This window comes from Chionomys nivalis, chromosome 10, assembly GCF_950005125.1.
Source record: "Chionomys nivalis chromosome 10, mChiNiv1.1, whole genome shotgun sequence".
In the NCBI taxonomy this organism is placed as follows: Eukaryota; Metazoa; Chordata; class Mammalia; order Rodentia; family Cricetidae; genus Chionomys; species Chionomys nivalis.
Genome location: NC_080095.1, coordinates 52,960,543 through 52,985,621, shown reverse-complemented (window position 1 = coordinate 52,985,621; position 25,079 = coordinate 52,960,543). Strand labels below are relative to the sequence as shown.

General features: G+C 39.6%; 1 protein-coding gene across 2 annotated transcripts in view; it reads left to right on the top strand.

Moving 5' to 3' along the window:
- Nucleotides 1-25,079, top strand: part of Kiaa0586 (KIAA0586 ortholog) — a 92,505-nt gene that overhangs the window by 16,447 nt on the left and 50,979 nt on the right. Inside the window, exons 7-19 of one of the 2 annotated variants that reach the window (XM_057782985.1) lie at nucleotides 89-310; nucleotides 2,720-2,867; nucleotides 5,087-5,254; nucleotides 6,313-6,436; nucleotides 8,834-8,966; nucleotides 10,460-10,677; nucleotides 11,235-11,307; nucleotides 13,461-13,688; nucleotides 14,878-15,052; nucleotides 17,671-17,865; nucleotides 20,371-20,558; nucleotides 22,770-22,880; nucleotides 23,905-23,985. In XM_057782985.1, the coding sequence (XP_057638968.1) occupies nucleotides 89-310; nucleotides 2,720-2,867; nucleotides 5,087-5,254; nucleotides 6,313-6,436; nucleotides 8,834-8,966; nucleotides 10,460-10,677; nucleotides 11,235-11,307; nucleotides 13,461-13,688; nucleotides 14,878-15,052; nucleotides 17,671-17,865; nucleotides 20,371-20,558; nucleotides 22,770-22,880; nucleotides 23,905-23,985 (2,064 nt within the window). Of the gene's footprint in view, nucleotides 1-88; nucleotides 311-2,719; nucleotides 2,868-5,086; nucleotides 5,255-6,312; nucleotides 6,437-8,833; nucleotides 8,967-10,459; nucleotides 10,678-11,234; nucleotides 11,308-13,460; nucleotides 13,689-14,877; nucleotides 15,053-17,670; nucleotides 17,866-20,370; nucleotides 20,559-22,769; nucleotides 22,881-23,904; nucleotides 23,986-25,079 lie in introns of those variants that run through there. The other variant, XM_057782984.1, reaches the window with a different exon arrangement.

The following is a 25,079-nucleotide window of genomic DNA, read 5'->3' as shown; positions in this document are numbered from 1 at the left end:
TGAGTGCTGGGATTAAAGGCGTGCGCCACCACCTCCCGGCTCTTATGTCTTTCTATAATGAGAAATTCTATTGATATTTTTGTTTTAGGTACAGAGTGACTTGGAAGCAAAGGTTAATTCTGTTGCAGAATTACTTAATAAGTTACAAAAGACTGATAAACAATTACAGCGTGTGGCAGAGCACCAAGCAAGCATTCAGAATAAGCAAGAGAAATTACATTGTCATGATCATGAGAAGCAACTAAATGTGTTTATGGAGCAGCACATCAGACACCTTGAAAAATTACAGCAACAACAAATAGATATTCAGGTATCTATGACAAAGCCAGTGCACGTTCCACAGTCCTTTAGCTTTTACATCTCTAAGTTAATATCAACTGATAGCTGTGATAGCTGACTAGGTCGTGACAGTCTGATTTCTTAAATCATGGTTTGCTTGCTCGTCAGTCTTTACTGCATGTGGATGCTTCGCATGTTCTAGGTTGTTTGTCATTGGTGCTGGGAGATAGTTGGCTTTTCTTCCTTTTGAAGTATCGGATGTATGTATGTAGGTATGTATGTATGTATGTATGTATGTATGTATGTATGTGTTCATGTGGAGGCCAGAGGTCAACGTGATGTCTTCCTTAGTTACCCTCTGCCTTCTTTTTTGAGACAGTCTCAAATCCCGATCTCCCCCATTTGGTTGGAGTGGATGGTCAGCAAGCTTCCGGGATGCCCGTCTGCGCCCTTCCCTCCTAGTACTGAGTCTGCAGCCCTGACCACTGTGCCCAGCTTTTCACATGGGGCTAGGACTCTGAACTCAGGTCCTCGTGCTTGCAAGGCAAGCCCTTTGCCCACTGAGCCATCTCCCCAGCCCAGTAGCCTTATTTTCAAGGCAGTGATTGTTTACATCAGCAGTTCCTAGCTTGCGAGTATGCACTGGAGTCACTTGGAGAGCTTGATAAAATCATAGCTATTTGGACATCTGGGGATTCTGGGAGAGTAGATCTGTGGTGCTGCTTGGGGCTTGTTGAAAGCTTCCTCATGGTTCTGATGCTCCCGATGACAGAACTAACTACTGTGTGTATTTGTTTCTGAATTTAATTTATTAAAAGAATAAATATCTCAATGCCTTTTGAATATGTTAAAAAGGTATTGTAAAAAAATGAACTATCTTTATAAATAGCTATTATTTATTTTGGTTCCAAGTTTTAGAACACTACTCCCAAAACATTTTTAAAACAGGAATTTATAACCATTGTACATTTACATTTCCTTTTATATGTTTGTTTATGTGTTGCATGTGTGTATTCATGTTTGTATGTGTGAGGGCACATGTATGGGTTTATGTGCATGTGGGTATTTGTGCATGTGGGTGTGTGAGTGTGTGCATGTGCATGTGGGTGTACTTGTGTGGGGGTGTATGTGCATGTGAGTATGTGGGTGTGCGTGCATGTGTACATGTGTGGGAGTGTGTGCATACACAGAGGTTGATAATGGGGATAATCCTCAATATTCTTCCTGATCCTTTAAGGCGTAGTATCAAAAATAAAACTCAGAGCTCATTGATACAACTGGTCTTTTTAGCCATGCTGTTCTGGGAACCTTTTATTTCCACCTTTTAGGTGGTAATCCAAACATTTGTCCTCATGCGTGTAGGGAAGCGCTAACCACTGAACCATCTCCCCAGCCCTACATTTCTTTTTAATTGCACAATTTTGAAGTTTTAATAATTATATTAAAATGTAACACTTAGAAGAATGTACAAAAGTAAGTTTATTAATATATTGTCACAAAGAACACACTTAAATGGTTTTGTTTTGAAGATTTTTATTTGTTTCTATATTTCCATTATTCAAAACTTAGCCTGCTCCCCTGTGTGTGGACTGAGTGTGTAGTACATTAGCTATTGGGACGCCGGCTGACTCAGCCTGCTGGTCCCTTTTCTGTGAATAGCTTTACCTCTCTGCGCCTCGACCTCTTTGCTTAAAAACAGTTTCTCCCTCTCATCAAAAAAGAAAAAGGCATTCATTTTTGTTGTTGTTTTTTCTGATTTTTAAAGACAGTCTCAACTATATAGTACTGTCTGGCCTTGAACTTCCTATGTCTGTCTCTGTAGCTTGCAATTCTAGATAAAGTTGAAGTCTTGATGGCCTATGAGGTACATAAACGCCTAATGAAACTACGTAATTGAGGATATCCCCCATCTGCTTTGTTTAGAGGGATCTCAGTACACTTTTATGAGTTCTTTTTTTTTTTTTTAAAGATTTATTTATTTATTGTATACACAGTGTTCAGCCTCCATGTATGCCCTCAGGCCAGAAGAGGGCACCAGATCTCATTACAGATGGTTGTGAGCCACCATGTGGTTGCTGGGAATTGAACTCAGGACCTCTGGAATAGTAGTCCGTGCTCTTAACCTCTGAGCCATCTCTCCAGCCCCACTTTTATGAGTTCTATAAAACTGTATTAGTATTTTTAACAGGCCATAAAACTTTCTTCTGAAATCAGCTTTATTTGTTAAAATATACATTTCACATATATCTTAAAGTTTATTTTTATTTTTAATGTATATGAGTGTTATGCCTGCACATATGTAAGTGTACCACGTTTTCATTGTATATTAAATATAATCAATTTTCAATTCTGCTAATAAATTTCAATCTATCTTGTCACTTGATATCATCAAATTATATGTAACATAATCTGAGATATAAAATAATTGTCTTTCTTCTAGACCCAGTTCATTGGCGCTGCACTCAGGGCTAATAGTCAGCCTGTTGGCACGCCCCCTTCCAGAGCGGTGGAAAAGCACTCTGGGAAGCCAGGCCAGCCTCATTCTGGGAGCAGTGCTTCTTCACAGAACACATTTGTCTGTAAACAAGGTGAAATACTTGTTTCTTGTGACTAAAATGTGTCAGCTATGAATGTTCGTCATTTGTAGAAGGTGAAAATTTACTAATAAAGTGGTAGGACACTTTTCTTTGGTATAATTTATTTTTGGAAGTCTTGGTTTTATATCTTTTTTTTGACTCAAATAAACTTGAACTTATTTCAAAGGTTGTTTAAATTATGATCATAATACTTCCTTATTTATGGTTCTAATTGATCACTGGAAAAATCATCAGATTTTTAGAAATTTAGAAAAAAATATCTACTTATTTCTGGGTGGTGGTGATGTATGTCTTTAATCCCAGCACTCAGGATGCAGACGCAGGCGGATCTCTGTGAGTTCGAGGCCAGCCTGGTCTACAGAGTGAGCTCCAGGACAGCTAGAGCTGTTACACAGAGAAGCCCTGTCAAAAAACAAACAAACAAAAAACCCAAAAAACAAATAGATAAATAATAGAAAAAAATCACTTATTTAGAATCTGGAATGCTTGTAATAATTCTCTCGTCCTCTAAGAAGCTGTGTATTTACTGATTTTCTTGATTTTGTCAGATGAGTACAGTTAAATACTGTGAACCCTTACCCACTGTGGTGGTGGGTAGTTAGGTGGTTCTCTAAGTGATCTTGTTCTTGAATCAGGGTTTAATATTGTAGCGCGGACTGGCTTGAGCTGGTGGTGCTCCTCCTGCCTGAGCCTCACAAGTGCTGGGACCTCTGGAGTGTGCCAGCATGCTGGGGTAGCATTTTCTTTCTTAATCTTACTTCTTTAGGGTAAATTCCTAAGAGTGAGATTATTAGGTCAAAAGATATTGCCAGATACTTTTTTAGTTTTTATTGCCATTGAAAGTGTCTACTGGGGCCAGAGCTATGACTAGGTGATTGAGAGCACTGGCTGCTCTTAGAAGACTCAGGTTCATTTCAGAGCAATGAGGAATCCAGTGCCCTCTTCTGGTCTCCACAGGCATTGCAAGCTTGTGATGCACAGCCGTACATCAACCCAAACATCAATACACATTAAGAAAAAGATTACAGGGGCTGGAGAGATGGCTCAGTGGTTAAGAGCAGTGACTGCTCTTCCAGAGGTCCTGAGTTCAATTCCCAGCTACTGCATGGTGGCTCACAACCATCTGTATTGAGATCTGGTGCCTCTTCTGGCGTGTAGGCATATATGCAGACAGAACGCTATATACACAATAAATAGATAAATATTTTTAAAAAATTTTAAAAAGTAAAAGATTACACACACACACACACACACAGCACCTCCTTGCTCTTGCAGAGGACCAAGTTCAACTCCCAACACCCACATGGTGGCTCACATCTATTCCTAGCTTCATTCAGTACTAGGAGACCCAATGCTCTTTTCTGGCCCTCACAGGTACCAGGCCACACACACAGTGTACTTACAGGCTAAACACTCATACACAAATAAGTATTTTTTTGAAAAATGTCTAGCGATGCCATTTTCACCACAGCTTTGACAATACTCATGTATATTATTACACCAGTTCTTAATTTACTAGCTTTATCTATAAAACATTTATAGTTTTCATTTACTTGATTTCTAGTGAGGATGAAGTTTTTCTTTCTTTCGTTGAGACAGGGTCTCTCAGTGTAGTCTTCCTGACTGTCCTGGAGTCTGCTATGTAAACAAGGCTGGCCTTGAATTTAGAGAGGTCCACTGCTTCAGAGTGCTGGCAGTAAAGGCAGCACCACCGTGCCCAGCTCTACCCTTTTTGAAACGGGCTTTCTCATGACCTGCCACTTGAAAAGAAGGGTGGCATGGTTGTTTTGGGGTTCCAGGGGTCCCATCATTTCTGCCTCCCAAGCACATGCCACCACACCTTTTTTTTTTTTAAAAAAATGTGGGTTCTGGAGATTTGAATTCAGGTCACCATGCTTGTAAGGCAAGTACCGTATCAGTTGTGTTCAAAAAGTTATTTTTTTAATTAATTGAAATTTCTGGAATAGTGTCTTACTGTGTATCCCTGGCTATCCAGAAGTCTTTACATAGAACAGGCTGGTCTCAAACTCTATAATCAAATAAAAATGGTTTTTGAAGCTAATTTATCTTTATTATTGTTATCATTACTTTTGTGTATAAGTATGTGTGGTCTAAGGTGTTGAACCCAGGGTCTCATGGATGGTAGGAAGCACTCTATCACCAGAGACACCACAAGCCTTTGTTCATTATTTCCTCCCTTTCTGTTAAAGTGCCTTTAAGAGAAGTCGAAGATACAGATTTTGTCGGACAGAAATCTCCTTTAGAGACACCAGCACCGCGCAGGTTTGCTCCTGTGCCTGTTTCAAGAGATGGAAAAATATCAAAGAGGGAAAACCCTGTAGAAGAAAAAGAAAATATGGAAATGTCAAGTCCTAAAGGTAGGACCCCAATCAGGATGCGTGGCCGCCTTGATGTTAGTCATTTTTCTTAATCCTGCGACCAAATCCCTGACGCGGAGCCACTTAAGGAAGGCAGTGTTTGCTTTAGCTCATGGTTGAGAAGGGGTGCATTTTGTCATGGGAAAGCATGGTAGGAGGAGGGTGGTGTGGTTGCTTAGATGGTGGTCAGGTTGACTCCATAGTCAGAGAGCTGACAGTGCTGACCGCAGCCAGAAATGAGTCCAAGCTGTGAAACCTCAGCCTGTCCCCAGTGCCGTATCCCTTCCAGCTAGGCGTTGTCTTTTAAAGGCCAGGGTGGCGCACCCCTATAATCCTTTCACTCTGAGTTCGAGGCCAGCCTCGTCTGTGGGGCGAGTTCCAGGACAGTCAGGGCTACACAGAGAAGGCTTGTCTTGAAAAAAAAACCAAAACAAAACAAAAATCTTACTCTCTGATAGAGGTAAGTTTTGTCTTTTTACTTATATTAATCCAATTTTTAAAACTCTAGCTTTTAATAAGGTGAAAGAAAATATTTTGTCTTACTTGATGAGTGTACTTATGTCTATATTGTTGTCTTGGTTTTATTTTCAGGTGCAATAACTGAGTCCCACAGGTTAGGTAATTTATAAAGGAAAGAGGTTTATTTAGCTACTATTCCAGAACTTAAAAGTAGACAGTGATCCTCTTGCAGTGATCTTCTTGTAGTGGGTTGCTATGGTGGGGGGCAAGAGCACAAGCTAGCCAGAGAAAGCTTTGTTTCATAACAGATTTCCTCCTTTGATAACCACTACTCCACTCATGAGCACAGAACCCGCATGACCTCGTCACATCAGGAAGATCCACGTTTCAAATACCATTACTATGTAACCCTGAGTACTGAGTTTCCAACTCATAGAATTTAGGGAATGCGTGCAGAAGAAGTACAGTGGGCACAGAGTGAGCTGAGCGGATAACCCTCGTAAGGTCTTAGTTTAGGCTAGAGTGCTGGTACACACAAGGTGGAATACAAAGGAGAAGTGAACTAATTTGGAAAATGACATTTTTTTTTTCTGTTTTAGGAAATGTAAGATTGTTGGAACAAATATTGAATAATAATGATTCTTTGACAAGAAAAAGTGAATCATCAGATATAACCTCACTAACTAGGTCAAAAATGGGATGGAATTCTGAGAAAGGAGACAGGTAAAAACAAGAGATTGGAACTAGTTGGACTAGAGAGAGCTTTATTCAGAATTCTGCATTTTCTTTAGAAATGTGTATACATTACTGCTTTTTCAAGTGTTTGATTTAGAAATATAGGTTATTAATTTCTAACAAAGGCAGATTCAGGTGGTGTGATATGTACTCTTATTGTGATGGTAGAGAGGAGAAAGTGGGTTGGGGGTGTAGAAGAAATGAAGGTAACTTTGAGAATAATGGCTCATAAAGAGTTCATTGTATTTTTTCTCTGCTTGGGTATATTTGAAATTGTGCATGCAGCTTGCTTTGAGGCTTGAGGTCCAACTTAGTGACAGTAGAGGACTTGTTCAGAATGCGTGAGTCCCTGGGGTTCATCTCCTGCCCTGCAAAATAGTTTAAAAAGGTTAAGATCAGGTAAATCTAAACCGTAATCATTATATTAACTTTAACATGATAAAAACTGTAAGGAAAAACCTTGAAAATCTGCAATCTGAATGATTTTATTTGGAAATATTGCATAGTTTTATCTTGTTTAATGTCTTTTTGTGTGGCTCATTGCTGTGCGCCTGTCGTGTGTCTCAGTCCTACTGCACTGCTCCTCCGTGAGCACCTTCTTTTCTATTGGATACCTTAGTGTAACGTTTTCATTTGTTTCCTTTGCTACTTTTGTCGTTACTTAGTGATTACCCTAGAGACTGTAATTGACACACTAATTTAAAATTACCTCATTCAGCTGGAGAGATGACTCAGTGGTTAAGAGCATTGCCTGCTCTTCCAAAGGTCCTGAGTTCAATTCCCGGCAACCACATGGTGGCTCACAACCATTCTGGCCTGCAGACATGCACACAGACAGAATATTGTATACATAATAAATAAATAAATAAATAAATAAATAAATAAATAAATAAATAAATATTTTTTAAAAAATTACCTCATTCATCTTCATACCCATTTAATTTCTGCATAGTGAAAATTTCTTCCCTTCTACTGTGTGATCAGAAACATTTATTTTTATGAAACCTGGTAACTGTACTTGGTTCAGCTTTTTTTTTTTGCCAGAAGAGGGCAGCAGATTCATTGGAGCTCAAGTTAAAGGCAGGCTTGGGCCACCTGATGTGGGTTCTTGGGGCCAAACCTGTATCCTTTGCAAAAGCAGCAAATACTCTTAACTGCTGAGGTAGTTCTCTCGTCCCTATACACCTGACTTTTAAAACTGAAGAAAAGTTACAGAAATACAGGTTTGTTTGTTTGTTTTTTGAGACAGTGTCTCACTATGTAACCCTGGCTGACCTAGAACTCTATGTAGACCTGGCTGGCCTCAAACTCCTCAAACCAGGAACACTCTTGGTGAGGACTCCCTACATAGTTCCAACCACTCTTCTTTTGCAACTGTGAAGATTCTCTCTTTACTGTGGATTTTTGACAATTTGACTATAATGTGGTTTTTATGATTTCTTTTTAAGTTAGCTTATAGAGCAATGGGTGTCATTATGGCATTTTCATACATTTATGAAAATATCAGTATAGTTTGTTCTTAGCTATTCCCTTCCTCGAGACTTTTCTTTCCCTAATTCCTAACCCCATGCCCCTGTTTCCCTTAACTGGCTGCCCATCGTCCTCTGAATAGTCCTCCCTTGTGTTTTCATTATTCTATTACTGTCTCTCCCTTTGCCTGCACTTATGGTGTGGGAAGTCCTTCTGTTTATGTGTTGCTTTTATTGGTTAATGAATAAAAAAAAACTGCTTTGGCCTGTGATAGGGGAGAGTAGAGGTAGGCAGGGGAGACTGGGGGAAAGGAGGTGGAGTCAGTGAGGTGCCATGGAGCTGCCAGGGGGGAAAGACGTGAGCTGCCAGCTGGAACCTTGCCGGTAGTCCACAAGCCTCGCGGTAAAATGTAAAATAATAGAAATGGGTTAACCAAAGATATAAGAGCTAGCTAGCAGTACGCTTAAGTGATTAGCCAAGCAGTGATTTAAGTTATATAGTTCTGAGTAATGATTTCTAGTCTGGATAGCCAGGAATGAACAAGCGGCCTCCTAGGCCTCCTACTACATGATTAAGTTCTTTTCCTTCCTCTAATGTTTCCCTTTCTATTTACACACACACACACACACACACACACACACACACAGAGAGAGAGAGAGAGAGAGAGAGAGAGAGAGAGAGAGAGAGACTCTGTATTAGAGAGTTACATTAGTGGTTAAGAGCACTGGCTGTTCTCAGAGGACCTGAGTTCAGTTCCAAGCACCCACATGGTAGCTCATAGCTGCCTGTATGTAGCTCCTCCTGAGGCATCAGACACACCATGGTGCATAGGTATCCATGCAGGCAGAAAGCCCGTATGTATAAAATGCTTACTGAGTTTCTGACAGCTTAGGCATTTCTTCTTATCTTTTGTAGCATTGAAACTCTACATTCACAGAGATGTCCTTCCCCTGAAGAGCTAGGGACAACTAAAGTAACTTTGAGAAAGTATGATGATGATGTTCATGATCATGGCCAGAGGAAGAAACAAACAAATGACATGCTCCAGGTAAAGTGGGAACAGTATTAAAATCCATGGTTATAAGGTAAAAATTAGGAAGAGCCTGGGATGTAGCTTAGTTAAGCAGAATGGTTGCCTGGCATACGTGTATGACATCAGGCATGTTGGCACACACTTGCAATCCCAGCACTGTGGAGGTGGATGCAGGAGAATCAGAAGTTCAAGGTCATCCTTTTGTTTGAGGCTAGCTTGTGCTACATCAGACTCTGCCTCAAAAACAGATGTGTACTATAGTGTGTATAAATATATGCCTAGTAAAATGGAATAAAAAAGTCAGTAAACCAGAAATCAGAAGGAAGGGTGAAAATAAAGTTCTAGAAACATGACAGTCAGATCTGTTCCCTTTACAAAAAAAAAATTTCAGCAGTCTCTACTAAATGATTTCTTCCTAGCATTCTGGCCAGACCTGTGCCACTGACGTTTCCCACTTTCCAACATCTTTTTTTTCTTTTTGAGGCTACTTTAGTATATAGCCCTTGAAGACTTTAGTATATAGCCCTTGAAGACTTTAGTATATAGCCCTTGAAGACTTTAGTATATAGCCCTTGAAGACTTTAGTATATAGCCCTTGAAGACTTTAGTATATAGCCCTTGAAGACTTTAGTATATAGCCCTTGAAGACTTTAGTATATAGCCCTTGAAGACCTAGGAGTTTCTCTTAAACCAGATTGACTTCAAACTTAGTGATCCTCTTCTCTTTGTCCCCTGAGTGCAGGGATCACAGCAGTGTGCCACCATACCTGTCCTTGCCTTTCTGGCTAATAGAGGAGTGAAAGGTCTGTCCAGTCCACAGTGTCTAGAGCAACTTGCTCTTTATTTTGCCTTGCTTTCTTCACCAGTGGAGGTTTCATTGATGACCAGATGATCTAGCACTGCTCTGGATGTCCTGTCTCTATTGCAGATAATATTTGTAATAATTTTTTTTTTTTTTTTTTTTTTTTGGTTTTTCAAGACAGGGTTTCTCTGTGGTTTTGAAGCCGGTCCTGGAGCTAGCTCTTGTAGACCAGGCTGGTCTCGAACTCACAGAGATCCGCCTGCCTCTGCCTCCCGAGTGCTGGGATTAAAGGCGTGCGCCACCACTGTAATAATTTTTTTAAGTGGAAAACAAACCAAAGAATGCCAGGTATTCAGTAACTTTTCATTTGGACAAACTGAGCCCTAGTTAGACTATATTGATTCTAGTGTATGGTTGCAGTAGTGAACTAGCTAGCTCTTCTTTGCATTACACACTTACTTTTGTGTATTGTATGTATGTGTGTGGCGGGGGCATATATGCCAAATGTATGTGAGTACCCAAGGAAGCCAAAAGAGTGTGTCCTCCTGGAACTGAGCCACCCAATGTGAGTGCTGGGAAATGCACTCCAGTCCTCTGGAAGAGCGGTGTGCACTTATAACTGTCGCCATTTCCCAACCTTTCTTTTTTAGAGTAAAATCAATGTAAGTTTAATGTACTAAATTTTCTGCCTTTTTTTTTTTTTAAGGTAAAACAGTCTCCACTTATCTTGAGGTTTTCAGATCTTCCACAGAATTCTGCTAAGCTTCAGACAACCAGTACAAGATCTGTCTTGAAAGATGCTGAGAAGATTTTGAAAGGCGTACAGAACAATAAAAAAGTGCTAGAAGAAAACCTGGAAGCTATTATCCGTGCAAAGGACGGAGCTGCTGTGTATTCCTTTATCAGTGCTTTCTCCTCCAATAGGTGAGACAGGATGTGAGCATCACAGCGCTATTTACAAAACTGCCAGATCTGCTTGCTAACCTTCCACCTGCATGTATGTGCATGCATCATGTGTGTGCCCAGTGCCCATAGAGTTCAGGAGAGGGGTCCACTGGAGCTGGGAACTGAACCTGAGTGCTCTCACCTACTGAGCTGTCTCTCCACCCCCACAGCCCCACAGCCTCACTTTCTGAATTTCTTTCCCAAGCACTCACTTAGCTACTGTGTTTTCATGTTTGGGAAAGGCCGCTAACGCCTCTGAAGATGTGGGTCCTGCTGTGGATAGACATGGAGGTGCCGTGTTTTCCCGGCTGTGATTTTCCATTCCCGCTTTCGCTCTGCCTGATATTGCTTTCCTTGAGTTCTTCATAAACATTTCCTTCTAACATTTAACAAAGGCTAATACCGTCACTGATTGTTTTCTCAGGAAGAGTATTGGGCTACAGGGTAGCTTCAAAACTTGACTAGACTCATCCGATCCTGGTTCAGTCATCGATATATTAAGACTGATTTAAGAACATTTCTTTTTTCGTTTGTAGAGAGATCTCAGAGAAAATTAGGATCAGAAAGAAAGTAGATGACTGGATTAAAATCATTTCAGCAGAAATCCAGGTATGTCATGGAAAAAAGTGAAAATCAAGTCAGTTCTCTGAATATAGTATAAATTCCAGGTCATTGATGTGCGTCCACTTCTTTTGTTCTTTTTGCAATACTGAGACCTGAACCTAGATCCTGGCTCATGCTAGGCATGCACTGTACCATTGAGCCACATCCCTCAATCATTTTTTAAAGAAAAGATTTATTTTCATTCATGTGTGTATGTGTTTGTGTCCATGTGATTATATGACAAATGTGTGCAGGGCCCAGAGAGGCCAGAAGAAGGCACTGGGTGCCTTGGAGCTGGAGTAACAGGTGATCATGAGCTGCCCAGTTTGGGTGCTAGGAACTGAACTCAGGTTCTTTAGAAGCCTATCAGCGGCTCTTAACCACTGAACCATATCTCTAACCTCCACTCGGGACTTTCTGAGATGGCGACTAAGTTTCCCAGGCTTGAACTCACAGGAGCCTGGGAAGGCCTTTAGCTTGAGATCCTTTTGTCTAGCTTCCTCCATGAAGATAAGTCATGTACCACCAGGTCTGGCTTATGATTTTTTTGTTTGTTGTTATTTGGTTTTTGAGAATTGATCTCACTATATCTCTGGCTGTCCTCGTGCTCACTGTGTAGACTAAGTCAGTCTCATGCTCTGCTCATAAAACCCACCACTTCTGCCTCCTGAGGGCTGGGTTAAAGGTGTTGTCACCACCCCTGACCTGGTTTATACTTCTTCATTTCAGTAACATTCTTTACCTTTGTTTATCAGTAAGAAGTATAATATTATTTAGGAAACTCTTTTTTTTTTTTTTTTTGGTTTTTTTTGAGACAGGGTTTCTCTGTGGCTTTGGTTCCTGTCCTGGAACTAGCTCTTGTAGACCAGGCTGGCCTTGAACTCACAGAGATCCTCCTGCCTCTGCCTCCCAAGTGCTGGGATTAAAGGCGTGCGCCACCACCACTCGTCTAGGAAACTCTTTATTCTTATAAATTTTATTTGGCTCCTCTATGCCAATATTAGACAATAAATGAAATATGAGAAATTCGAAAGAAAAATTGACAAAAACAGAAAATGAAATTCTACTTGCAAAAGATGTTTCAAGACAGCAGATTGACTAGCATTGATGCACTAAGGTAAACATACCAAAGTTACTAAAGCACAGAAAAGTCAGTTCTAAGGGGAATCTTCCTCACACCCATGAAGGACACAGCATGTCTTCAGACATAAAGTCTCTAAGTTTTGTGTATTTGAAGTGTAGAACTAGACAAGGTAACCATTACTTTTATTTTGGGATGCAAGGCAATTGATGGTTTTCATCCAGTGTGCTTGCATGTTTACTCTCGGTGGTAACTAGGGCAGTAAAACCTTTGTTATTTGTAAACAAATATATATATATATATAATATACATACATGCATACATACAAATACATATGTAAACACACACATATATATGTGTATACAAATATATGTATGTTTATTTAATTGTATAAACTCACCAGATAAAAAGATGAAGTGACCCCTGGCTGTATTCCAATGAGCAGAATATGTTGCTATCACTGTTAATCCTATGTAAATCAAATAAATTTATATATAGCATCTTAGTTATATTATAAATCATATGCCTAAGTTTGTTCTTCTAAAGTATTAGCGTCATGTGATTCAAGCATCTGAAGGGTAAAAACTTTGCAATGCCCTCTTCCCGTGCTTCTGTTGCCTCCTCCCCATGTCTCATAACTCGATAGCCTTTTAGTTTTAGGATTGTTTTGTTTACTTTCGTTTTATGATACAGATCTTTTTGTGTAGCCCAGGCTGGCCTCCAGCTGGACGTTCCTGTCTTCTGGTGCAGGAGCTGCCAGCATGCGCTGCTGTGCTTCTTCTTAGGTTTTGTTCCTGTCTTCTGGTGCAGGAGCTGCAGGCATGCACTGCTGTGCTTCTTCTTAGGTTTTGTTCCTGTCTTCTGGTGCAGGAGCTGCAGGCATGCGCTGCTGTGCTTCTTCTTAGGTTTTGTTCGTTTTTCCAGAAAGTTACTTTTTATATGTAAGTTATTATTCTTTATTTTTAAAGCATTTAGAATTTCTAAACAATGTTTGTACAACAAATAAATTCCAATAATTTTAGTGTGAAAGCATTACTATTTTCTTTGACTTAAGTAATTTTAATTTTCTTTGTCGTAGGATGAACTTATGAGAAAAGATTATGAGCAAAAGAGATTTGATCCGAAGAATCAACGGAACAAGCAAGCTCTGAATATGAGTAGAGATATTAAAACCAACACCCGAGACAAACCAGTGAGCAGATCAGCAATTCCAAGAAGACATTGTCAAAAACAAATACAGGAGCAATTTAGGGATGCATCCGGAAGGAGCCGGCCTGCCTCAGGTTCACAGAGAGAGAGGAAAGAAGTGAGCTTCTAATCTGAGTTTGTGTTTAGATGCCACATTGTTCCTGGTCATTTCCTTAGAGATAGAAGTAATGGCATGGATATGAAAAATTTTAAACTCTGAAGAGCTGTACAAACCTAGAGCAGATTTGTACCATTGCCTACATAAGACTTTGGACCTGTAATGTGGAAGACCACATAAAATCTGTCCTTTCTTCTATTTATTTTTAAAAATAATTTATTCTTATTTTATGAGCATTCATTAATGTTTTGCCTGCATGTATGTCTGTGTGAGGGTGTCAGATCCTCTGGAATTGAAGTTACAGACAGCTGAGAACTCCTGTGTGGGTGCTGGGAATTGAACTGGTCCTCTGGACGAGCTTCCAATATTCTTAACTACGGAGCCATCTCTCTAGCTCCATTGTTTTTTGCTTTTTTGCTTTTTGTTTCTCAAGAGACAGGGTCTTCTATGTTGCCCAGGCTGGGAAGACAGGCACATAGCGCCATGCCCAGCTGTGGAGCTCATACCCAGAATCACAGTACATAGCAGGTATTTCTAGAGATTATTCAGCTGCCTCTTACTAGTCAGATCCATGTCACGGAAAGGCTTGTTCCATCTTCTTGTGTGTGCTCTATTTTAAACTTAAAAAATCACTTGTAATGCCTGATGAGTGCAAGACAGGGTACTAGTTGCTTGGAGAGTTTTTCCTTACTGCTCTAGCTGGCCATTAATGTTTTTGTGCTAAGCATGGATTATTGAACAGAGAAATGCAATTAAATGCTTGGCTGTAATGCTTAATAAATGCTGCGTTTCTGTGGCATTTTGATATTTCTTTATGTATTTTATGTTATATGGGTATTTTGCCTGCGTGTTTGTCTATATACCAGAAGAGGACTTCAGATCCCATAGGACTACAGTCATAGATGGTTGTAAGTTACCGGGAGTTGAACCCGGGTCCTCTGGAAGAGCAGCCTGTGCTCTCTATCCTCTCCAGTCCATTTCTGTGGCATTTTGATTATGGTTGAAAGTGGAGCTGGGAGTGTATAAAATCATTTAAAGGCAGTTTAGTTTATTTAAACATAATAGCTATGTAAAATATGTTTAACCATTAGTACCTGAAAGTATACGCAGAAATGTAAAACCTTTTATGTTTGCTAGGTGGAAGACATTGCTATTTTTATAGTAATGCTAACATTTTTTGCATTCATAGGGACTCGTGAAGTCAACCACAGTATTACAAGATGAGGATTATATGTTACAAATATATGGGAAGCCAGTTTATCAGGGCCATCGCAGCACTCTTAAAAAGGGACCATATCTCAGATTCAGTTCTCCATCTCCTAAGGCCAAACCCCAGAGACCAAGAGTAATAGAGCTAGTAAAAGGTGAGGACGCTCATCTGTTGTGTTTTACTGCATTGTTTACAGAATAAGCTTAATTCTTAACATTGCTCTTTATTTGTTAGCTACGCACATAGCTCAAGGTCCACCGTCCCGGAGAAGGGGAGGGAGAAACAGCAAAGCTCCAATCTGCTGCGGCACCTGCTGCTTCCTAGTGAAGCATGTGTGTGGGCACTTTGGTGGTTTTGTTACCAAAAACTCGTAGCCAACAAAGATGATTGATTTCTTACTGACTTTTAATTAAATAAGAACATTTTCATTTATTAATATGTGTTTTGACTCGTGTCAGCCATTTCATTTGCATATTTGAATGTGACTTAGTTAAATATTGACTCTGTTAATTTTGATTACATTTTGAAGTGTCTCTTCTTACATCTTAGACATTAGTAAGCTTTACCAATAGTGTAGTTAGTGGAGGTTAGCCCACTCTAGAGTTGGAGCTGTGGCAGTTGCTCAGCTCTCTTCCCTTTGTTAATGCTGGCTGAACAAATTGGTGATCCACTTACATATGAATCCTACAGATATTATTTTTAAAGGCTTGCAACTTATATTTACCCTAATATTTCTCTTAAATATTGGAATTTTATTGTTAAAATTATATTTGGAGTTTTGAAAGCCCTTCTAAAACAATAGCTTAAGGTTTTAAAACACTTCAGATCCTCGGATAGCTTTTTTTTTAAAAGAGGAAATAGGTGGAAATCTTTATTTTTATTTTATGTGAATTGGTATTTTACCTGCATGTATGTCTATGCCAAATCTCTGGAACTGAGATTACAGACAGTTGTAAGCTGCCATGTGGGTTCTGGGAATTGAACTAAGGTCCTCTGGAAGAGCAGCCAGTGCTCTTAACCCCTAAGCCACCTCACCAGCCTCTCAAATAGCTTTTTCACTAAACCCTTTAAGGTAAAAGTGAGTGACAGCTCTGGACACAGTGCACATCCTTGGCCTTGTTGCTTGCTGGTTTTCCTCTTTGACATGGAAAAAGAAATTCAAATTCTCTAAAGAGACAGATAATAAAAACTTTAAGTTTTTTTTTCTGTTTATGTTTATGTGATTTTGTTGTTTGTTTGTTGAGACCGGTCCCTGTGCAGCCCTGGCTGTCCTAAAACTCACTAGGTAGACTACTTGACTTTGAACTCACAGAGATCACCTGCCTCTGATGCCCAAGTGCTGGGGTTAAAGGTGTGTTCTCTCAGATCTGACTTTTTTTTTTTTTTTTTAGTTTTTCGAGACAGGGTTTCTCTGTAGCTTTGGAGACTGTCCTGGCACTAGCTCTGTAGACCAGGCTGGCCTCGAACTCATAGAGATCTGCCTGCCTCTGCCTCCCAAGTGCTGGGATTAAAGGCGTGTGCCACCACTGCCCAGCAGACTTTTTTTTTTTTTTTTTTAAGAATTGTTTTTATTCTTTAATCCAAGCACTTGGGAGGCAGAGGGAGGCGGATCTCTGTGAGTTCGAGACCAGCCTGGTCTACAAGAGCTAGTTCCAGGACAGGCTCCAAAACCACAGAGAAACCCTGTCTCAACAAACCAAAAAAAAAAAAAATTGTTTTTATTTATGTTTGTGTTTGGTGTTCCCAGAAGTCAGAAGAGGGCGCCAGATCCCCTGGAACTGGAATTACAGGTGGTTGGGTAGTGAGCCACCCAATGTGTATGCTGGGAACTGAACTCTGGTCCATTGAAAGAGCAGCAATTACTCAGCCACTGAACTATCTCTCCATCCCTTGTTTGTTTATGTTTTTTTTTTTTCTTTCGAGAGACAAGGTTTTTTGGTGTAGCCCTGGCTGCCTTGGAACCACTCTATAGACCAGGCTGGCATTGAACTTTAGAGATCCACCTGCCTCTGCCTCCTCTGTGTTGGGAGTAAAGATGTGGATCAATTGTTTTTTAAGGTAGGGCTCTTGATATTTTAGCCATGGCTCTCCTCAAACTTCTGGCAGCCTCCTGCCTCATCTTCCTGGTGCTGTGCCACTATGTCTGACAAACTTACAAGATCTTGATAATTTAGAATGTAGTATCTGTATAAATCTACATAATAGAATTAGAAATATATACAATAACATTAACTTATTTAAGTTTTAAATAAGTGTAGACTTACATTAACTACATAATTTCAAAGGATAAAAGCTGGTTATTCAGAATTATATAATGAGTGAAGGTGTAATGAGAAAATGGGGGACAGTCCTAACAAATGGTCATTAGTTTCTTATATTGTGAAGGAAAATTAATGAGTTTGAAGATAAGTTCTTCAGAGTCTTTATTCAACTTTTTAAACATTATTGTATTCCAATAGCTCTACTCACGTGTAACAGGCAAACTAGTCTGCCTGGCTTTTGTTTGAAGATAATTTTTATTTGAATATAGCCATGCTCATTTATAATCCATGGCTGCTTGTTACATCACCAAAGTTGGATGGTTGCAATTGAGATAAGTCATTCCTGTCTGACCACTTAATAAGTTTGCTAGCCTCTGGTCTATGTATTATTTCTACTGGAGACCCTGTAAACTTATTAAATTGAATGAAATCTGGCTGAAAAAGAGTTGTATTTCACAGTTAGTAGATACTTGTCATATTTTTAAATGTCTGCTACTGATGGTCATTGTAGGCACTAAAGTCAAGTCGGCAAGAACACAGACTGACTTCTATGCAACAAAACCTATGAAAATGGATTCTAAACTGCCACATCCCATCACCACGCTACCTCATGGTGACCAGCAATATCTGTTCAGCCCCAGCAGAGAAATGCCTACTGTTTCAGGGACCCTGGAAGGTCATCTAATCCCAATGGCAATTCTTTTAGGTAAGAAAAGACGAGCCAGGCGGTGGTGGCGCACACCTTTAATCCCAGCACTTGGGAGGCAGAGGCAGGTGGATCTCTGTGAGTTCGAGACCAGCCTGGTCTACAAGAGCTAGTTCCAGGACAGGCTCCAAAACCACAGAGAAACCCTGTCTCGAAAAACCAAAAAAAAAAAAAAAAAAGAAAAGACGAATATGTGGCAACGGAGAACGGGAAGGGACTCGTTGCTTAGGATCAGTTGCAGGGGGCCACCTCCTTTCTTATGTCTGGGGAGAGCCTCAGATGTAGCTTATGCAGCGACAGTGATCTCTTCAGCAATGAGTTCTCGCCAGAATCTCTCTCCCAGGAAATATTCTCTTTGTGTGTTGCTGGTGTAGGTAATACGACTAACATGTCATTGGCCTGCATAATAATTCAAGAAGTCCAGTTTGTTTTAATATTGTGTTAGGAGAGATACTTTAAAGCATTTTTATATACTTTTGAGCCAGGTTATGATAAGTAAAAGCTAGGTGGTCATATATTCTGGGTGAATAGTTGGTTATTTCCTTATATGAGGTCTTTATGAGTCATCCCGCTAAAAACTGGACAGATCTGCTGGTGTGACATCACATACTTTTACTCAGGAACAAAAGGCATGGAAACTGCACATCTGTGGGTGCTGAGAACAGAACCCCCAGATACTCTGTAAGCTGCAAGTGCTCAACCACTGAGCCATCTCTTCAACCCTAATTTCATTAAAAAACAGATTTATATTTTTTGTGTGTGTTTTGTGTGTGCCTGTATGAGTTTATGTGCACCATGTATGTGCATATTCCAGTGAAGGCCTGAGGGCACTCAGTCACCTGGAACTAGAAGTTGTAGTGTTTCAGGTTTTAAGTGAAGTCTTTGATCCATTTTGAAATTTATTTTAGTATAAGGTGCAAAAGATGAATTTGATTTCATTCTTCTGCAGATAGAAACCCTTCTCTGCTAGCACCTTTGTTGAACTGGCTTTTTTTCCAGTGTACAGTTTTGCCTCCTTTGTTAAAAATTAAGTGAGCATAGTGATTTTATTTCTGGTTTCTCTCTGTTCCATTGGTCTGCCTGTCAATTTTTACGCCAGGACCAGGCTGTCTGTGTCACTTTGGCTCTGTAGTATAATTTAAGATTGGGTATTGTAATATCTACACAGTGTTCTTACTTTATAGGATTGCTTTGTTGATTCATGGTGTTTTGTAGTTACAAATACATTCTTGTATTGTCTTTTCTAAACTTGTGAAATATTGCACTAGAATTTGGTTAGATATTGCATTAAATCTGAAAATGAATTTTGGTAGTATTGCCATTTTCACAATATTAATTCTGCCAATCCAGGAGCATGGAATGTGTTTCTATCATCTGTATCTTCTGTAATTTCCTTTTAATACCTGGAAGCATTTGTTGCAGAGGTCTTTTACTTCTTTGGTTAGATATATTCCTAAACGCATAAAGTTTTGGAGTTATTTTGAGTGAAAATATTTTTCCTGATTTCTTCTCTGAGAGTACACTGTAATTATAAATGAGGCCTACATTTTATTTTTTGAGACAGGGTCTCACACTAGCCCATGCTGACTTTGAATTCATTATGTAGTCTAGGCTGGCCTCAAACTTACAGTAACCCTCCTGCCTTAGACATCTAGGAGCTGGGATTGTGGGCATTTGCTGTGCACAGTCTCGGGGTCTTGGACCTGACTGGGTCAGCAAGAGAATGAAGGCAAGAAAAACACACAGATGGCATACAGAAAAACTGGGGTCCAGTGAACTGGGCTCTCTGGTGAAGAAACCTTTACTCCTGGGAAGCTCACTGTTCATACAGTTGAACTGAGAGCCTGGGATTATTGAATACAGCTGAACAAGATGCCTACAGATAAACAAGGAGACAGGGTTAGGTAATCTTGATTGATTGGTTCAGTCTCCAGGGGAGGAAATACCCAGGGGTCATGAGAGGGGAGGATTACGGTGGATATTTTCTCCACACACTGTCTATATTTGCTTGACTGAGGAAGGCAGTCTTGCCATACCCTGAGCCAGGGCAAAGGGTTGCCATTTTCCGGTGGTGCTGAGGCTTTGAGGTCCTTGAAATGCCTGTGCCCATGTCAGTAGCACATTCACCCAGGGCTTTCTCACCCAGGGCTTCCTCGCGGCTGCTGTGCCTGGCTCCTTCAGCTTTACTCTGAAGTGTAAAAAACAAGCAGGTTTTCTGACGTGAAAGCTGGCAGTATGGAGCATCTTCTAATATGTAGATGCTAACCTTTACTTTAAGAATTAAGATAGTGTATGGAATGGGAATGACATACAGTAGCTAGTAGTTCAGCACTGCTGATAGCTGCTCACAGGCTGGCGTGATGAGCACGTGTAGACCGTGGTGATGGAGAGGTGCTTAGGAGACGGCCTTTCCTTTTGTGTGCAAGAGCAGTCACAAAGATCCAGACATTTTGATTTTTTCCTTTTGTTAGAAATAGTTCTCATTCTCTACCCTAAATTTCACAGGGCAAACCCAGAGTAATAGTGACTCTGCACCACCTGCTGGAGTACTGATAAACAAGCCACATCCTGTAACTGTGACTACTTCCATTCCTCCCACATCTCGAAAACTAGAAGCCGGAGTCAAGAAACCTAACATAGCAGTTGTGGACATGAAATCAGAGAAGAAGGATCCCCCTCAGCTCTCTGTACAGGTGTGCCAGGGTGCGCGAGCAGACCCTGTCACAGCCACGGTAACCCATGTCAGCCATTAGTACCTAAAACTGATTACATAATTTTCTTAAGACTTCGCTTTCATTAAGGTTCCTTTATTACTGTCAGGCTGTGATGCCTCTGTCCTTGTTCTGCAGCTCCTCTTCTCAGTCAGGGTCCACAGCAAAGCGACAGGACAGTATTCTAAAGGGTGTTGATAGTGTGCTGTGATTAACTTTTAAGAATTACCGTGCTAGGCATGGTGGTACATTCCTGTTGTCCAAGCCAAGGGGGCAACCATTGTAGCACTGCCGCAGGTTCAAGGCCAGCCTGATCTATTTAGCAAGTTTCTAGCTAGCTATTCAGCTAGGTCTGTGCAGAGAGTCCATGCCTCAGTAATAAATAAGTAAATAAATAACTAAATAAACCAAAACATACAATAAAAGAAACAGTTGAGTTCATGAATTGATTAATATAATCAATACTTCCAATTTTATCCAATCATAAGACATGAATGAAAGTACAAAGAACTCATTTTTATACACCAAAAACATTCGGGTTAACTCTTCTTCCCAATTTAATGTGAAATTTTAGTGAAATGCTAATTTTTAAAAAATATCATGAGATTTTGTTTTCTTGAACTTTAGGATAATTTTGATATCTGAAAGAATAAAGGGTTTAGAAAAATAAATAGTTTGTTGACTTATTTGGGGCAACATTTGAAAGGTAGAGGCTGAAAGATCAGGAGTTCAAGGTTATCCTCAGCTACAGAGCAAGTTCAAAGCCAAGCAGCAGGGTTACTAGACCAGTGTAGTAGGATTTCAGAATTAACTTTATTATTTAAAAAGAATGTAAAACATGATAGAGACTTGTTATGTTAAAGAGAGTAGAATTTATATAAGTGAAAAAATGTATATTATATTCAGCTTAATGACATAAGAAAAAAGTAATTTTAAACGCCAATTCTTTTGTTTGTTTTTTTGTTTTTCAGGACAGGGTTTATCTGTCTAACCACCCTAATTGTCTTGGAACTCATTTTGTAGACCAGGCTGGCCTTGCACTCACAAAGACCCTCCTGCCTCTGACTCCCAAGTGCTGGGATTAAGGGCATGTACCACCACCATTCAACATAGACTCCAAATTCTTACTATATACCAAATAAGCTCCAATTTGGGACTCTAAATTTTAAAATACAAAGTCATAAAAATTTGAAGACAATTTCATTGGACTTTAATTAAAACTGAAACAATTCTGGGTATTGGATTTGAATAAAGCAAATACTTTAGATATAATAGGGAAGAGAGATTTGAATTTAAAGTCTAAAAGTTACATATGTCAAAGAAATTTAACTGACAATGAAAGCAGTGTATAGTGACAGCATATGAAAGAAAGGTTCTGATGAAGACTTTGTTTTTAAATACAAAGACTTCTGTAAGTTATAAGAAAACATAGACCTAAATCCATTTGGAGTCCAATCCATGAATGAGAGTCTACAAGAGGATCAAGTATGGATTAATAACAAGGAAATTAGATGTAAGTCTTGCTTGTAGCTAAGATAATAATAATTAAAATAATGATAATATACTCCCATTTAATTTTTGTTTTGCAAAACTGCTCATTTTAGTTGAGTGTTGGATAAAACTTAAAGAGGTATGTTTTTAGTGGTATAAACAAGGATTGGATAGTACTTTGCCAATAATTACAAAGCATATTGAATATCCTTGCTCTGTGGCCCAAAAAAATTCATCAAAATTGATCTAACATGAAGCAGTAATTCAAAGTTTGGGGAGAAAGCACTGCATGTATGAAGATACTGGGGTTTATTTTGTTGTGGTAGTGACCTATGTGTAACAGTGGGAAAAACTGGCAATAAGGATGTATGATCCTTAAAATATTATGCAGTTATTTAAGATATGAACTCTACAGAGAAGCAGGATAAGGTATTTATGGCCTAATAACAACGAAAACAATCAGGACCGAGAACACTAAATCTTGCTTAAATGGGTAATAAACAGAAAGGGTGTGGGTCGTCAAAGTGAAATTATCTTAAGAGAGAATTTTGTGTTTTTCTCTTTGTTTTGTATAATATGCTTTCATAATTCAAAGTAACAGTTAACCACAATAACAATTTAGAGGGCGTGTTTTGCTGTCCTTTTTGACAGTCACTTAAGTCCTAGAGGTAAACAGAAAGCTGATGTTCTGTTCTGTTGTAGATACTGCCTAGTGTGGACATTGATAGCATTTCATACAGCAGCGTTGACAGGCTTTCCTCTCCGCCAAGTCCCAAAGAAGCCTCTCTTCCGCCATTGCACACCTGGATCCAGGTAGGTGTCAGGGTTCTTCTATTGTAACTGTTACTCCATCCGGAGTTGTTTCTCTCCTTCCGGTATGTGGGCCCCAGAAATGAAGCACTGGTTGTCCAGTTTGGGGACAAGCACAGGTACAGACCTGCTGAGCCATCTTGCTAGTCCCGTTTTTTTTTACTTTAACACCAGTGTAATCTGTTTCTGTTGTTTCTGAGTCTGCGAATGTGGACACTAGCATAGCTGCACTTTTTTTTTTTTTTTTTTTTTTTTGGTTTTTCGAGACAGGGTTTCCCTGTGGCTTTGGAGCCTGTCCTGGAACTAGCTCTGTAGACCAGGCTGGTCTCGAACTCACAGAGATCCGCCTGCCTTTGCCTCCCGAGTGCTGGGATTAAAGGCGTGCGCCACCATCGCCCGGCGCATAGCTGCACTTTTAAGTACTTTCCTTAGCCTGTTGATAGGTGCTTTAACGTTTCCATGGAGTGTGGGGGAGATGGCTCAGTGGGTAACAGTGCTTGTGGCTAAGCTTGAGGACGAGAGTTTGGTCCCCAAGACCCACATGATAGAAGGAGAAAACTGATTCCTGTACTTTTCCTTTGACCCTCTACATGATGGTTTGATATTATCATGGGCACACACAAAATAAACAAATGTAAATTTTTAAAATTTGTATTTATTCATTCAGCTTAAATGTCAAACTGGCACTTTTGTTTATTTTGTCTTTTGAACCAGGGTCTACACCGTAGTCCGGACTATCTTAGAACTTATCAACTAGCCCAACCGGAACTCACAGTAACCCTTCTGCCATGGCCTCCTGATCATTTTTTTAAAAATATTTTTATTGAAAATAATTTTCTATAGTTCTTGAAATGATGAGATAATGGGTTGAGGACTAACCTGGGTTTTATTTACTAATTAAATCAGTTCTGAGTAGAATATTAAAATAATAAGGCTGTATGAAGGTTATAGTATATGTGAAAATCTGATAAATTATATGGACATATTTTAAGATTGAAAGCACTAAAACTTTCTAATATTTCCTTAGACCCCAGAATTTATGAAGGTGGATGAAGAAGAGGCAAAGCTTCCAGGAACTAACTTTGATGAAGTAATTGATGTTATTCAGGTAAACAAAGCTTAGAGACACAGAAGTCGTTTTTCATACAAATACTTTTCCAGGTAGTTGAATGCCTTCTGGCTGTCATAACTATGTTGCATGGCTTTAAGAAACATGTTTTTACTTTGATTTAAATAGACTTTAACTTTTAAATATGATTATTTAAATTTCTTTTAAAATTATGAGGTGTTTTTCTGTAGTATAATTTTGTCTTCATAAACTTAATGACAGCCCACCATTTCCCACCTGGAACATTACCTGCTGCCTTCATTTCTCTGGCTTTCTCCATTTTTATTACATTTAGCCTTGATTTCTGGAGGCAATGCTAGGTTTATTTTGAGAAAAAAACTTATAGTCTAAAACCCAAGGATGGATGTCAAAGTTATGAAATTGATGGCAATAGTAAAATAGGAGAGAAAGACAGGAAAAAGTAAAATAGGTGAAAAAGGGGACATAAGATTAAGATTATTTTAGTATTGTTAATAAGCCATTTAGTATTATATTAAATCATTTAGCATTAGCAATAAGTCATTCACATTTCCTTGACTTTGAAACTAAGATTATTTTGTTTGTGAAAACTGAGGGCTGGAGAAATGACTCCAGGGGTGAGCATTTGTTGCCCTTGTAGAGCCCCTGCGTTCAGTTCTCAGTGCCCAGCATGGCGACTCACAGCTGCCCATAACTCCAGCTGCAGAGGATCCGACTCCTGCCCTCTGCTGCCTCCTGCACACATGTGCTTCACGTGCTTAGACTCAGGCGCATACACACAAAATAAATACATAGTTCAATGAAATCTTATTTTAGATTATGCATGGGTGTGCGTTGTAGTTTTGTACCCAAGGTGTTTTCCCATTTTCCCATGTGAATTCTACACAAGTGTTTTGAAGCTAGGAGCCTTATTTGTCTTTATGTTCCTAACGTCTAGCATGCTCTGTCTGCCTGACTTGTTTGTCAAGGTGCAAGTAGAAGAAGCGGTTGTAGACTTACCAGTACTTTTGGGTTAAGTGACAAGAGTCTCCTACTCCAGCTCTTTCTCTCACTGTCTGAGGGCTTTATTCCTCAGTAGAATATTGATGAACTGTGATATATAAAGAGAATGGGCA